This window comes from Channa argus, chromosome 1, assembly GCF_033026475.1.
Source record: "Channa argus isolate prfri chromosome 1, Channa argus male v1.0, whole genome shotgun sequence".
NCBI classification, from domain to species: domain Eukaryota; kingdom Metazoa; phylum Chordata; class Actinopteri; order Anabantiformes; family Channidae; genus Channa; species Channa argus.
Window position 1 is genome coordinate 7,115,074 of NC_090197.1, and position 16,444 is coordinate 7,131,517.

At 41.5% G+C, this 16,444-nt stretch overlaps 2 protein-coding genes across 4 annotated transcripts; both read right to left on the minus strand.

The window, feature by feature from the left end:
* On the minus strand, positions 1–3,834 carry hsd17b8 (hydroxysteroid (17-beta) dehydrogenase 8). 2 transcript variants are annotated; one of them, XM_067474828.1, is made up of 9 exons: positions 3,711–3,833; positions 2,835–3,037; positions 2,593–2,709; positions 2,228–2,323; positions 1,643–1,728; positions 1,477–1,561; positions 535–577; positions 367–441; positions 1–198 (listed from the first exon to the last, which is right to left on the minus strand). In XM_067474828.1, the coding sequence occupies exons 1-9, from the start codon at positions 3,766–3,768 to the stop codon at positions 179–181; spliced, it is 783 nt and encodes a 260-aa protein (XP_067330929.1). In that variant the 5' UTR covers positions 3,769–3,833; the 3' UTR covers positions 1–178. The 2 variants fall into 2 exon arrangements, with proteins under 2 accessions (XP_067330929.1, XP_067331006.1); XM_067474905.1 differs by lacking the exon at positions 2,593–2,709 and having other exon boundaries at positions 3,711–3,834.
* Positions 3,835–4,718: 884 nt separating this feature from the next.
* brd2a (bromodomain containing 2a) lies at positions 4,719–15,551 on the minus strand. 2 transcript variants are annotated; one of them, XM_067474714.1, is made up of 12 exons: positions 13,423–15,551; positions 10,552–10,858; positions 10,272–10,409; positions 9,873–10,023; positions 9,583–9,782; positions 8,942–9,457; positions 8,472–8,600; positions 8,146–8,337; positions 7,753–8,015; positions 7,300–7,619; positions 7,038–7,166; positions 4,719–6,702 (listed from the first exon to the last, which is right to left on the minus strand). In XM_067474714.1, exons 1-12 carry the CDS (start codon positions 13,452–13,454, stop codon positions 6,578–6,580), a joined length of 2,502 nt encoding a protein of 833 aa, XP_067330815.1. In that variant the 5' UTR covers positions 13,455–15,551; the 3' UTR covers positions 4,719–6,577. The 2 variants fall into 2 exon arrangements, with proteins under 2 accessions (XP_067330815.1, XP_067330741.1); XM_067474640.1 differs by having other exon boundaries at positions 4,719–6,705; positions 13,423–15,549.
* Positions 15,552–16,444: the final 893 nt, after the last annotated feature.

A 16,444-nucleotide genomic window follows, 5' to 3' on the forward strand; every position in this document is an offset into this window, starting at 1 on the left:
TTCTGTACAGATACAGGTGTTTATTAGCTCAAAAACTGTCTGTACACTGTACAGAAAACTACAGTTACTGCATAAAACACAAACAGTACTGCTGACCCAAGTTGAATCCCATTAAAAAAATTAACTGTGCAGAAACTGGCATCCTATTGTTCTTCATCAGCGTGACAGACATTTTGATTTAGCCAATGAAAAGTCCACCTGACAAAGAGACAGGTTAAGTTTCAACACTAGAATGTGAGATTTCTTTTGACCAGCTGAAGAGTATACGTTTACTTTACTGACACTTTACTGACAACGTCTTATTCTTTCTATTTAAAATGAATCAAATACAGAGGTTTGTTTTTTAAGATAACAATCAGACTGTACCTGTGACTTCGATGCTGGCTCCTGTGACGTATCGAGAGTCATCTGAGGCTAAAAAGGCGCAGACGTCCGCAACTTCTGCAGGAGCACGAAAAATAAGATGACGTCAACAGATAAAAGGTGTTTGAAAGAAAAACACAATGGATAATCGAACAACGTATGTGTACTGACCTGCAGGTTCACCCATTCTTCCCATTGGCACCAAGGTCTTCATCTAAAACACACACACACACACACACACACACACACACACACACACACACACACACACACACACCATTAAGATTAAATATATTTGAGGAGGATGTGAGCGTAGTGTCACCAGGTTTGAGGGATGTAGTTTGTCAGACAAAGTAAACCCCCTCAGTTAGCCCCCAAAGCAACTGCCCACTGACCTCTAGTGGTAACAAACTATACAGATTATTTTTTATTTAACCATTCAAGAACAAGACAATGATTTCATGTTAACATTTGAAAACTTACAGAACAACTTTCAGCAATTTGTCTGACATGAAATGAATAAATACTTTTGGAATCAGTACTGGTTGTTGTGAACTGACCCTTTAATGTCTGCTCTAAAAGTCACAATTTCTAAGAGTTAATTATTAAAGTAAAAGCAAATGCATTTTAATTCAAAATAAAACCAAACACTGGTTTATGAAATGACCCTTTTCTGTAATATAGTATTATTATTTACACCCAGCAGTTTCTATGTGTTCAACAATTGTGTGTGACTCTATTGCATTTTATTGGCTTAGCAAATTAAAAAAATCACAACATTCAATTTGTCATCTACGTCATTTACCATTGTAATATAACAAGTATTAAAGTTTTGAATGTTTAAATACAATATCAATATTCACTAATATTAAATTCACCCTGATACCAATTGATCATGTCCTTTTCTGTCCTTTATCATGGCTGTTAATTGCGCTGTCAGCTTTTTTTAAATTTTCATTCCATGCTCACATTCCACGTATTCAACATAATCTATGTCAAACGGCGTTAATAAAGTTTCATGGATCTTAAAACCGAAGTTAGAATATTAGTTTTATTATTAATCACTGGTTTTTTATTAAATCTATCTGTACATGCAGTCGTCGCTTCCTCTACCTTGCTAATAACCTTCTCTGGCACTTTATCTGTCATCGGAGTGGAAATGAAACCTGGCAGCACACAGTTACAGCGAATCCCAAACCTGGAGAACAACAACAATAAAAAAATCACGTGTTTAAAAGGAAAACGAGCTGCACGTGTCCTGATGTGATCCTCCTCTCACCTGCTGAGCTCTTTGGCTGCAGTTCTGGTTAAAGCCTCCACTCCAGCTTTAGAGGCGGCGTAATTCGCCTGTCCGATGTTTCCCACCTATAGACACGAGTACAGTGACGTATTATGTCCTGTATCGTTGCAGGGTTTGCATGTACAGATCAGACCCAACACTCACTTTCACAGGCAGATTTATGGCTCCATAAATCCATATATTTGGCATTCATACTGTTCATAGAGCAGACTCAGACAAGTTCGTTCTTGTGGCTTATCCTTTGGAAAATATTGACTTGAAATTGGGGAATAACAAAAACACATTGCATCACACAGAGTGTTTCTAATGTCTGCAACAAGCTTCAGGCACAGATTTCAAACTCGCCAAAAACATTGGAAGTATTTCTATCTCGTGTTGGGTTGGACATATTTTAGTTGGTGTCTTTGAAAATGTTTAAAGTCCAGGAAGAAAATAGCACAAAGTGTAAGAGGTCCACGATCACACCTGCCCTTACGTCCTTCTGCACAAAAGGTGATGAGCTTCAGCTAATATCATACACATGACACTGACATCAGTTGCACAGCAGCCCTGTCGGCGTCTCACCTTTCCCACGATGCTGCCCACAGTAATGATGGATCCTTTGGGGGCTCCACACGCCACAAGAGCCTGAGCGACGGCCTGAGTGACCAAAAACGAGCCCTGAGAAGCACAAGAGCAAATAGGTGTAACACAAACCTTTATTCTCTTCTGCTGTCTGAACTTCCTTTACTTGCATACAGGACAGTTTTTTTTTTTCTTTTAGGATTTGACCCAACAGAAAGACTAATTGTTGTGAATTTTAATTCTTACAGATTTAAAAGTGGATCCTGCTGCAGCATCTTCTCATTTCTAAATTAAACGACACCTTCAGTTCCAAAAAATGACTCTAATGATACAGAAATATTATTTGACACCAGGTGTCTGCGCACCTTCAGGTTGACCTGGATTACTCTGTCAAACTGTTGCTCCTCCAGGTTGAGCAGGAAGTCGTCCTGAGTGATGCCTGCTGCGTTCACGCACACTGAGGGCGGCTGGAAGTAATTGGTCTGCAAAGGAAAGCGAGGAACTTTACCTGCTACCGTTAACAGTCCCTGCAGGAGTCTAACGCACTCTACAGTCTGATTCTCTCTTTCGTGGAAACACAGTGTGTGTCGGGGTCTATAACACACACCTGTATGCTTGTGAGCAGCTTCGTTACGCTGTCTTTCGACGACACGTCCACCACAGCGGCCATGTGACCCTGCCCTCGGAGGTCACTCTGCAGACCGCCCAGCGTTTCGTTGGCTGAGTCCTCGCTAATGTCTGCTACCACCACGGAGGCACCTTCAGAGGCGAAGCGCTGGCACACCGCCCGTCCAATCCCACTTCCCCCTCCTGGTCAGAAAAGAGGAAGAGTGAGCAGCAAAAAAACAAAAAAACAAAACGGAACTGCAACAGTTTGTCAGTTGATCAGCCAACAGAAAATGTATCTGCAACTGCTGCACTTTAAAAATGGAATCCTTGTTTTTAGGTGTTTTCGAAGCAAACTAGCTGAACATCTGCACCTCAGATTTGTTTTGTGGTTATATGATAATGCCAATGTTGAAAATATGCTGAGGGAAATTAACTATTTTCTGAAAAACAAATTAACTGAGAAGTGAATCAGCAGAATAATGAAAACAACCAAACGTTTTGGACCAAACTACTGCAGACACAGCTCGGCTCGTGACGAGTTATTGGGTTAATGGCTTTAGAGGAAAAGCGGAAACGCTGTGTTCATGGCACTTTTTTGGCACTAATCACTCACCTACACATTTTCATTTTTAGATTCATATAACCAAAACCATTAGACGAGGCTAAGCTCGTCTATTAGTCCAACTTTGCCAAATTAACACCGTTTACATTTCTAGCAAAGTCACTTGGGGCTTGGAAAAGTGGAAAACAAACGAAACCTGACAACGTGAAGAACATTTCTAAAAAGACCCAACATCCCGCCTTTTTGTGTGTGTGTTAATTTACACGTCTATCTAATTGTAATCGTGTATGCTAACAATAATAATAACCTCACCAGTGACCACTGCTAACCGTGACACCAGCCTTGTGGCCGCCGCCATGTTGGTTTTCATGTTGTTGTAGTTCGGCCACCAGATGGAGACAAAGGAGCCCGACGGGCTACGTCAGCCTGGATGAAGCTGTACTTCCGGTCTGTCGCCTTCTTTGTAAAGTAATCGTCCAAAAATATCGATATAATAAAAAATAATAGACTCAATAACACAATGTGTTACATTTCAATAGAGGAAGAAGTCGACAAACTTCAACAGCCCAATATATTTTCCTTAAAATACAGTTAAGCAGAAATATAAAGAAACATAAAATTAAATACTAATTAAGTACTTTTACATGTATTTTGTTAATTTCTACTCTTTTTAAGACATTTTACTTACGCATCATTTATTTAAGTACTTGGCCATTCTCAGTAATAAATTATAAAGTATATTATGTTACCATTCAAATTATTTACCTGGGGAAAAAAATTATTTATTCTTTTCTTAAATACTGTTACTAATGTTTGGCTTCAGGCTCATTAACCAGCATTTATTATATGAATTTTATCATATTAAATATGTTCATACATGGTACAAGATACAAGTCTTTATTTCCAGACTTTATAATCACATTAATGCTCATGCATATCATTGCATCATAGTAGGTTGAAGCCAAAGCATATTCTGCCATTGTATTTCTCTTCATATCTCATATAAATAAGTCCATTAATAAAAACATCTAGATTTACATCACACTAAATTATAGTACTTATTCAAAACATTATTTTAAAACATATTTACATACTTTTATTTATTCCGCTCTCTGACACTTTTTTTTAGACTAATACTTGCAGTTTTGAGTACTGAGTTTGTGTACTTCTACCACCTGTGCGGAGTCTACTACAATTGTGCTGTGTAGTGTCCATGCTGTCTCTTGTCCTCCATGACATTATTAAGTGTTAGATGCTGTGGCTTATCGGTGTATATACCAGTTCACATAACGAGCACATAAATCGCTCCCAGTCAGTAAAAAAGATGAACATGTCAGTTTATTTATGTACAGGTGTTCAGATGAAATAAGGAAGTCAAGTACAGAGGCGCTTCTGACAAACATCAGAAAAGTAAGACTGACAACTTGGGAGTGGTTTTTGTCTTAAAACAGAAGCCAAAGAAAGTTCTCAAGGAAATCTCTGAAGAAAAAAAACAAAAAAAACATGCTCCAAGACTGACTGTAAAATATGTACACTACTACAATCCTCACAGTTAATCTGTGCATATTACTTACTTAAAAGCTTTTGATTACTTTCAGTATTATTTCAAACTCCTCCTAAATAAATAATCAAAACATACAATACTCAAATCTCAAACCAGGCCATTGTAAAACCATAAAACTGATACACACCTTACCTAAAAATCACAAAAATTGTTTAGTAGTCCCACCAAAAGAAACAGTGCATCTTTATTACTCACAACATCAAACCACCTTTATGTCTAATGGATGCCCGGAGTTCGAAAAAGCCACTTTGATGTTTCGTTTGTTTCAGAACACTTTCACCATCCCAAATCTAATGTTAGCAGTGGGAACTTCCCAAACTGGTAATACTAATGTCTTAGTCACACAAATAAACTTACTGAATAAAAACCTGTTAACAGAAAACTCTAACTCTTCACAGCTGCCATAGATCTCAAAAGGCCAGATTAAAGACAATTCTGCTTATGACATCGTGTTAAGAAGTGACGGCCCATGTGGGGGAAAAAAATAAAAATAAAAAATCTTTACCAGTAAAACTTTTTCCTTGCATCTTGGAATACTGAAGTGTAATCAGATGTTGTGAGACTTGGTCAAACACCAAAATAAATCGAAAGATGTCATGTGGGCATGGGTGAGTGGACAAGACACGTCCTCACTATTTATTAGCAGATTGGTCACAAGAATAAAAGCAACTTACAGAGAAATTCAAATGGACAAAAAAAAGAAAAAGAAGACAGCCAGCATGGGAACAGAAATATTTACGCATAAGCTGATGTCACATTTCTGTACAGTGGCAAACCCTCTCAGACAAGTACATGAGTGTACACAAGGATGCAGTAAAGTAGTACATGAGTATGCGGGTTTTCTGTCAGCTTCTCTGTATTGCATGCATTCTGTATTCTACTGAACCAAGGTGCTTCTGAGTGCAGACTGGTTTTTTAACGCCTGCGTCAAAACTATGAGGAACTTCACAAGGCTGCCGCATCTCACACTCACACACGCAGGCACACACACACACACACACACAGACACACAACACAGCCATACAAACACACAGAAATGTGTTTTTTTCCCTCTCTGTTGCTCCAAAACAAAAAACAAAACAAAACCTAAAACTCCACCAACGCCAGTTTATCTTTCCCAATATGAGGGAATAAATTAGCTGCATAAAATGCTTCTTTATAAAAGAAAAAGATATTTATATAACTGTACACCTTATCTATACAGCATAAAGACAGGGAGCATGTAAGAAGGGAAATATTCTCCAGAAATTAGACAAGATTCTGGCTCTAGCACCCTTATCCCTCCAACACATGCGCTCCTCTTCCCCTTTATTTCTGGGAGATGGAACATCCCTCGCTCAGCCCAGCGAGGCCAGTTTTCCATGAATAGCAGGACTTTTCATTCATCCTCACGTTGTCTTTGTCCAGGACAGACGAGTGAGCTGAGCGCAGGGGAAGCCCCATCTCTCTCTGTTGGTTTGTCACTGGGAGTCAGACCTGCCAGGTCCTGGTTTCGTCCGACCCGCCCAGCGGCTCCGTCCATCAGTAGCTTCAACTTCAGTTCTGTCCACTCTGTGGGAAGCGAAACATCAAGGGTCTCCACACATGACCCTGTATTTTTGAAATGTCCTGCAGCTCAGCCCGAGTCTGAGTCGCTTGTGTCCGAAGATGAGGAGGAAGAAGATGATGAGGAGGAATCTGAGGAGGAGCTGCTGGCGCTGAGACGTGACGGCTGGGTGTGGGTCTCTGCTGCAGGTTTCTCTGCTGGAGGAAACAAAATACCATCTGTCAAGACCTTGTTGAACCAAAATTTAAAAGATTAGTAAAAAACATATTGAGATAAATCATTATGGTTATATTTTCCCATCAGTGTGACTGTTGGCTCAATGTAATACACAACTTGTATTATTTCTAACAATTATTAACACATTATAGAAAGATCCTGTGCATGAGGCAAAAGCAAAATAAAGAAGCCAGGAAAGGAAATATATCTATTCAACAGAGTCCTCATTCCTAACTGTCTGTCCTTTTGAATATCTGGACACTGAAGACTCTAATGCTAATAGTGTATTCATAAATCTGAATGGACGACTCACGTTTGGTCTTTGGGGGCTTTTTTCCGGAGTTGAGCTGGCCACTGACGTCCATCAGCCTCTTCTCCAGCTCCATTTGTTTCTCCAGAGCGAGCTCTTCCCGGGACTTTCCGGCACTGTTCTTTTTACTTGCTGCGTGCAAAAAGTTAGAATATTAGTCAGATGGGCGAAATGTACTGCGTTACCAAAACTCCCCAGCTGATATTTTATACTGAATACTTCAAGGCTACGACCTCAAACAACTGTTCTCCTTTCTTCTACTAACCATATGGCTTCCGAGGTTTCTTCCTCAGACATGTCATGACGTATCTCTCCAGCTCCCGCAGCGTAGACGGCTTCAGCGTCTCGAAGTCGATCTCAATCTCCTCGGGGTTGGTGTCTCGAAGTGAGGGCTCGCGGGACTGGATGATGTAAACCACGCGGCCCAGCTTCTCGCCAGGGAGCTTGTTGATGTCGAGGCTGAGTTGGCGCTTCTCGTCGTACGACATTGGTGCTGTGTCCTCCTCTTCATCTGAGTCGAAATGACTCACTATGGGATCGTGGATCACCTGAGGCACGTTAATCATCATAGCACTCTTTTTGGATCTGGGACCAGAAGAAGAGACTATTAGACGATGTCAGATGGATGGTCAACAGTATTATGTTTACATCTTTGACAACAAGCAGAAAACTGCTAAATTTCTCTATTCCAACATTATCGGCAGACATCAACACTTACTTGCTCTTGCTGTTTTTCTTTCTGGGAGCCTTGGTCACTGGTATTACAGGACACGCCACTGGTCTGTTGCTCTTGGGTTTCGGCGTTTTTGTGCTTTTAGGGGTCTTGGCTGGCCTTACAGGTATGACCTCCTCCTCTACTCTCCGATGCTTCTCTTTCTCCACCTTCTTCTTCTTTTTCTTGTCTTTCTTCTCTTTCTTTTTCTTGGGTTTGATGATGGGGCCCTGGGACAGTGCAGTGAGCTGCTCGTGTACGGCTTTTAGCTGAAAGTATACAGAAAGACAGAGGTAAGTCATGTGTCACCAAGGGGCACGGAGGAAAAGGGGCAGCTAAAACCTGTACGAAGTTCTACTTCATGGTCTGATGTGGATTTGCGTACGACGACAGTCTAACCTGTTCTTGCAGCTCTGCCAGCCTGTTGGCCCTCTCCTCCTCAGAGTCCGAGCTGGGGCTGCTCTCGCTCTCTTCGCTTTCACTGCTGAGCTCACTTTCAGAGGAGGATGAAGAGGAGGAGGATGAAGAGGAGGAGCTAGGTGGTGCTGGAGGCTCATCTGGCATCTTAGCAAAGCAGAACTCAAAGACATCCTAGCAAAAAGGATTATGTGTCAGTATGCGAGTTAAAAAAAATAAAACAAGGCAGATGAGGAGAAGCAGAATTAACCTGCTGCGAAGCAAAACAGGCAAATGGAATTTGCTTCTCTAAAATAAAAGGGCATCACCTGGAGTTTTCTGGCCATGGCCACCACGTCGTGGTCAGGAGGGTTGTACTTGTAGCAGTTGGAAAACATCAGTCTGACATCAGCAGAGAACTGCTGGGCATCACGATACTCCCTACTGTCCATCTTTCGCTGAAGAAGAGTAAGTTAGATATTAGCAAATACTGCATTTGGGGCAAAGAAAAATTATTTGCCTCACTATCTAGTGTAATTAGACCTTGCTGATGAAAGTGAATCACAACTTCCAGCAAAGAGTTTCCATCAAGAAAAAAAACTGAAAGGAGGCTACATTACAAGTAACTGCCTACATCTTTAGAATACATGAGGTGTGGTGTAAAAGGGCCATGTGTTTGACAATGTCACAGCAGTGACCTGTTTCCATTCTACACCCACAGCTGCAACTGCAGTTTGCAAATCCTTTGCATTGGAAACCAGGCAACACCCCCATTCTATCAATCTCTGAAGTTCAGTACCTTGATGGTGCTGAGGTCCATGGGCTGTTTGATGATTTCGTGGTAGTCGTGAAGACCAAGCGATGTGGCATCCACAGGCTTGTAGAAGGGCCAGGCGTACGCAGCGTGCTTCTTTGAAAGCAAATCCTTCAGGACCCCACTGCAGTAGCGCAGTTGCGGGCTCAGCTTGCTGCGACGCATCGGTGGCGGCTGCACTGAATCTGGTAAATCCTTCTTAGGGGGCTTGATGGGTCGTCCACTCACTCCTCTCCTGCCCCCACCTGCTGCTTTGGTACCCATCATTACTGTTCCATGCCCCATATTCATACCCATTCCCATCCCCATGCCCATGCCCTGACTGATGCCGAGCCCTTGGTTCATCCCCAGGCTGGAGCTGTGGTCCACCCCTAGAGAAGTGAGGGTGAGGGGCGAGTCACGTCCCCCACCCATCCCCAGGCTGACGCTCATGGTGCTCATGATGGGCATGCTTACAGTGGTGGGAGTGGTTGTGTCTGCTTTCCTCTTCACACCTTTTTTCTGTTGTTGAAGAAAAAGAGTATGGGTCAGAGCCCATCACGCTTTTTTGCTGTGGTCATGGTGAATTTGATTCGCTCTTCTGTAACATTTCGAATGCACAAATACAGAATGTCAAATACAATTACCTTAGCAGTGGGCTGTGTGGGAGGCAGACTAGTAATGGTAGGGAGGCTCTGTTCATTTGAAAGCATAGGAAGCAGGCTTTTGGACAAAATAGTCTGTGGGGGGATTGAGAGAATGTGGTCTGGTGTTTCTGGTGTGGAGGGGGAGTATGCTGACTGGGAGACAGCTGGGACTTGATGAGCCGTGGTGATTCCTCCAGAAACTGAGAGAAAATTGAGACACAGATTTAGTACAATGTATATTTTAACGCCCCTGCATATGGTGATTGCAGATAAACGTAGTCAGTGCTCACCTGCATTTCCTCTGCCTTTTTTGGCAGGTTTTCCTGGTTTGCTCCTGGGAGGTGGAGGAGACAGCTCTATCTCATCAGGGGGCATCTGAGCCACTTTTTGAAGGAAGGCCTTCTCCAGAGACTGGGCCATGAGTACTATGTCATCTGTAGGCTGCAGAGGTGGACAAAATGGTTACAACAGCAGAAAAATGCACAAAACCCAAAAACCAACAACAGTCACTAAAAAAAACAAAAAAAACAACAAGCAAAACAGTACTAATGCTGCATCTCAGATTTTCATATTTACGCAACTGGATCTCGTTAGATTTTGCAATAACAGTATACTCTTCGTCACATGTACAGATTATGAGTCGTTATCTTAGGGTCACACTGTCTCACACACACATACATGAGCCTCACCTTGTTATAAATGTAGCAATTAGTAAACATGGTGTTGAAGTCCTGCATGCACTCGCTGGCACTGCGGTAGTAGTTATTTTCTAATCTCCTCTTAATAGTGCCCATGTCCATGGGAGTTTTGATGATCTTATGATAGTCCTGCAAGGAGAAATTGACTTTAAATTTTGACACACTGATGAGACATAAACACATGTAAAGAGTGAGGTTGCTCCTACAAATACGGAAGCCACCCTCCCCTAGGATCCTCTAGTTTTGATAATGTCTTGACATTCATACTCACAGGCAAGTTGAGCTTGACTGCATCAACAGGTTCATGGAAGGGCCATGCAAAGTGGTGCCTCCACAAAGACTTGAGCAAGACCTTCTGTAGGAACTGAAGTTGGTTGGTCATCCTTCCCTGACGGCTGGGGTCTTTCACTGTGGGCTGTGGGGGCCCCAACGCGGCTAGCTGACTTAGGTGGGGCATCCCAGGACTCTCAAAGCCCTCAAAGAGCAGTGAGGGCTTACGGATGCGTTTACCTGCCGTGCCAGAAGTATGGTCCATTGTTGCAACTCCCATTAGACCAAGGTCAACCCCTCCCAGAGAGCTGTAGAGAGCACAGTTGAAGTCAGTTTATTAGTAAGTGGTGATGATGCTAGAAGACATGTGGTAATTCTATACACATTTACTAGTCTCCCATGTGAACAAAGTCTGCTCCTCATTATTAAAATGTTAACAAGCAGCCTTATTCTGTCAGTTTTCTAAATATATAAAACCTAATCCAATCAACAGAGCTGTGGAGACTGTCTCTATTTGTAACAAGACATTGTGCAACACTATTCAAAACAACATTCATATTAACAAAAAACCATCAATCAATTTTATGAGTATTGGCATCTTAACTTCTGAAACCTGATACCCAACTTCCATTTTTTAAATGAAGCAGGCATTTCTACTGGTTCTACAATCCCATTGAACTAAAAAGGGAGGCCTATCAAATGTTAATATTAATATGAAAACTAATCACCTTATTGTGTCATTCTGATATAATAGTATTCTATAAGCAAAGCATGTTACCCAGTCATACTCTGCTCACTCCTTTGTACATACAGGAAAGAGAAAAGCCCTTCACCCTACATCCACACCGAGTCTCTCAGTTTATTACTCAACAACCATAGATCAGCCGGACTTAGATTGTGCTCCTGCCAAATCAGCCCTCCCAGTCCCCAGAGAACATGCATGACTAACACTTCCTCCTCTGTAGGATTTAACAGGCATAAGCTCCACCCCCTCATTTCCATGCCGAAAAAACTGCTCTCCCACACCACGGTGGGTGGAGTCTCAGCATCATGTTACAGTAGCAAGGATGGGGCCGAGTTTCAGGATAGAAAGGCCCTTACCATGCCCCCAATTTAAAAATACAATCTGAGAACTGTTTACAACCAGCCACATGTTAATATCTTTAGACATACCTCTGTACTGCTAACAAAGCCCTATGAAGAGTCATTGCTCACTCATTCACTGTTTTGTAACTTGGGATAAGCAGAGGGGGCCGATAGCCACTTGACAAGAGTAGACAAAAACACTCATGTTAATAGCTTAAGTTTATCGATGTTGAAATTGTATTGATTCTTATCTCTAGTATAATTAACTCTCTCTATATGTGTATATATAAATAAATAGGTGTATGTAAACTTTACAGTATCTTTTTCAGTTCCCAAACAACACCCCTACTTCTCTTTATAATCAATGACTTACCAGTACTATAATTTCGTGTACTACATGAAGCATGTTGCAACGACGTGAACATTTTAAGACTTTAACTCTTCTCCATCACCAACTGCACCAAATCTCTGCTGCCCTACTGACTTTACCTGCGTAACAAGTCTTGCACCTGCAGAAAGCTGATTATGAAATACTGCATGTGCAACCTAAATTCATCCAGCCACACCAATGTTTGTTTATTGTCTTTACATTACCATGCATCAACTGATGCAAACAATGGCTACCATTAGTTTTTGCATCATGCTTAAAAAAAAGGAGCGCATGGAACAAGGACATCCACCTGTAGATTAAGCATGTTTGCACCAACCTACCCAACTGAAATTGAAAATTCCAAATGAGCAGTAATATTGCAGAAATGATAAATAAGCGTAGCTATAAGCAATAAATTTGGTCTGTGTTAAAGCAAGCCGTTTTGAATGATACAACTTTTGGAAACACATTTGACAGTTATTGTACTTTATTATTTTAAAAAAATGAATCAAAATCATGTACATATTGACAACACTAAACAAAAATAAATTGGTAAAAAAAAATAGTAGCAGAAATAATGGCAACTGTAACGTGTTGAAAACTTAAAAGCAAAAGACAGCTGATACTAAAAGTGTTAGTAGCCTGGGTTGAGTGACACTGCTGTAACCAAGCAACCAACTGAAAACCCATAACATAGAAAAAAGTGTTATTCTAACTATTATAATTTGCTCGAGGAAATAAACTAACGCCACGTGTGTATATAGGCTTATTTTGCCCCATTACATGTTAACGAATGTGCGGCGTTAGCCGAGTTAGCCTTTGAGCTACGACACCGTTGCACCTGTGATGACAACAAACCCTGACCGTCACATGGCTACAATAACAAACCACCGGCAAACGGAAACAAGCACAAACGCCGGCGGGACCAGTTAGTTACCTGCGGATACTGGCTACTCTGGGTCATACTCGACAAAACGACGGTCGCCGATATGCAACATACATGACTGATGGCCACTGTTAGCTGTGCACATCGATTTAGATTAGATTAGCCCCTGAATCGCATTGCTTTGATATACAAAACACCTCCAAAATGTTGAGCTACTGCCGAAGCTAACGCTAGCGACGCTAGCCAGCCAGGCAGCGGGAGAGAGCGGCAGAACCCCTCCGAAGATGGCGCCGAGTTACAGTCGTTTTTTTTTTTAAAACAACCCACAAACACAATTTCATTTCTTCACCGTACATTTTGCTTCTGATTAAAAACCTAGTCCTGTGCATAATAAATGTCCACTTCTCTGCCGCTTGCATTGCAGCAAATATAGACTCTCAGCAACAACATTTCGGGAAATTAAAATTTTAGGAATCGTTTAAAATATCCCCTGCGCTGGAAAGCTGAGAGTCAGTTTTACCGGTAGATACCTGTCAAGGAGCTGGTTAACAGCCATATCCATCAGGATGGATCCGGATTGGGTTTCTAGCTAGACTCAAACCAGGATCCGTCTCTGTTCGTCACTTCACGGTGATCCCCGCCACGTCTCACTCCTTCGAATCTGCTTCGGTGAAATGGCGACTATGCGACTACACCCGTTCATTTATACACAGAGCTTGTACGCTATTGGTAGAGCCGACTTAAGATGTCCACGCCCTCTGGGTTTCTATTCGTCAATTGTGCCGTCTCTCAAATTCACCACACCCCTGAACGCCGGAGCTGTAGCTACGGTTCGTCGCGCCCGGTCATTCGCAAGTTTTTCCTGTCCATCAAGGAAATTGCACAATAGCATTGGCTCAGGCGATTCGGTATCGCAGAAATGTTGTCTGTAACTAGCTCCTCCGCATAACCCCGCACAAAACGCCATTAAACCGAAACCTCCCTCTTTCCTTATCATGTTACATTACGTCAACGTGTACAAAGCCACGACCGTGATTGGTCTATACGGCTGTAACGCGGGCTTCTAGGGCAAATACCAAGACGCCCATTGGTTCTCCCACCGAGTCACGCGTAGCCGTCAGGGGCCCTCACGAGCGCTGTGCTCACCAGAACATCCGCATCTGTTTTTTTCCAGAAACCAGCAAAGACGCCATCTTTACGCATGTTGAAACAGAAAATTACACTTGAAAATCGACTCTCTTTCAGAGGTAAAACATACAAAAACACTATATATCGTGTTTGCAATCGTAAGTGGCATAGACAGCCCTTCTTGCTGTTGAATAAGATCGTGATTCTAACACACACCCCAAACAATCAAAGGAGGCCTCCCTCCACTGCTCACAGGTTAGAACAAAGACCAACTCTAATGTTGCCCTTTCAAGTAGAACGACGAGGTGGCCATTTCCCCTTTAACCATTAAACACGACTAAGAACAAGAAGCCACACCTAACAAGACCCAGCTAACCACTCAATGACACAGCACTTTTCCTTCACTGCCCTCAACATTACACTGGATCAAAAGGCTGCTTCCCAACAACACAATTCACACCACTTAAGAAATTAAACAAATCTGCAAACACTATAATACTGACTATGCTTGGAAAAAAAACAACATTTGAGTGTTAAGACTAAAAATTACTAAGCCAGAACTGTGAAACTAACAAATACGTAATTAGTAAAACAATTGTTTAAAACACTTATCTTCAAAAGGAAAAATTTCAAAACTAGAAATTCAGCAGCCACACAAAATGGTTCCCTAACCACATGCGCCCAACCCCCCACGCCAAGGTTACGGATCCCCTACAATGTCACTCAAATAAACCAAGAAAAGTAACATTACATCGGAAAACACTAAATATTACCAATGTTCTGACAAATACAAGCGGCTAATACAGAAAATGAACAATGATTCGAGAACAAAGTTAAAAAATGGAAAAAAGATTTAAAATAAAAAAAACTATATATATTGAGGCTACGAAATAAAAACCTTGAATTTAAAATAAATACAATGTTCGACTGGTAAATCCCATAATAATGCGAAACCTTTCTTCAAATAATCTTCTTGTCTTCCACCTCGATACTTTTTAGACAACACATTTCGCTCAAACATGTCCGCCTTCTCCCCCCCCCCCATTCCCCAGCGCATGGCGGGGAGTGGGGGAGGGGGAGTCATGTGATAGAAAAAAAATAATAAGCCTGATCCGACACTTGAACACGTGGCACTGCCCCAAAAACACAAACAAATCCACATAGGTTCTCTTTTCATTTAATAATGTCCACTACGCGTCCACGTGTCGCGATTTTAGCGAGAAGTTCGGCTCGAAATTTGAGAATAAAATTGGCAAAACATCCGAACAAAGAACATACTTTCCGTCGGATTTGGTTCGCTCCGATTGGTCAACGTGGACCACGTGACCAAAACGAGTTTAGTATCGCTGATTATGTTATTTTCCACACTTTCTCTACTGTAATCCTTTTTTCGGTGTAATAATCCTCCGGCTTTGTCGAAACGTCGCGCAGGTCACGTTTCTCATTTAGTCTCAAAGCGGTCAAAATTGTCTTTTTCCCCAAATCGCCGTCGCTGTCCACGTCCGTGTTTCACCATCGCGGAGCACTGCGCATGCGTCTCCGTACACGAAGACGCCAACGCTGCACCGAGGACACAGGAGGCTGATCCAGCAGGAGCTTGGGTTTGTTTTCATATGGTAAATAGGGAGGATTCAGCTACAGACTCACTGTTTAGGTTTCTAGATTAAATATATACAAGTAGATAAACAGATGAGATTCATTCTATTAAATATAAGAAAAATAACAGATTATACACATTTTTTTTTTTATTTTTAGCCTTACTCATCTTGCCTCCCCAGCAGCTGAACTTATGCCTTTTTTAATTTCCCTAAAGATTTGCACTTGCGTTAGTATTTGCTTTTCTGTGTATGTCTGTGCAGATAAACCCTTCTGATTAATTAAACCTTGACTGTATACTAGGAGCTGTGATGACTGTTATTACTACCACAAAGTGGAACCAAAGACATGTCAAACAGGCCAAACATAGACAAAAGGGGGATTTTCCCAAAATATCACCATCTTGTTGCACAGGTTGCACATTGCTGACCAGCTGTTTCCGTTTTGCTGGGAAAGTTTTGGCCATATTTCCCAGTTTATTTAGTTAATATGTGTGAATACATATTAATATCAACAACATTTGCAACATTAATAATATATGGGAATACAAAAGGATTTACAGTACGGGATTTTGAATGCAGTTCATTATGTGTTGTGGAACGGTGTAATTAAGAATGGTTTAATTTTCTCTTGTTTCAATTTCTATTATGTATTATATGGTTTATAATGAAAAGCTAAATCAGACATGCAGAATAAACTTTACTGTTTGAGCATTTTCTATTATCACTATTCTCACCATTGCTGAAACTTTTGAAAAAATGAAAATAAAGTTTGGCTTGGCGCTTCATCCTGTCAGCTAAAGGTAGCTCGTAATTCACTCATCTGTAA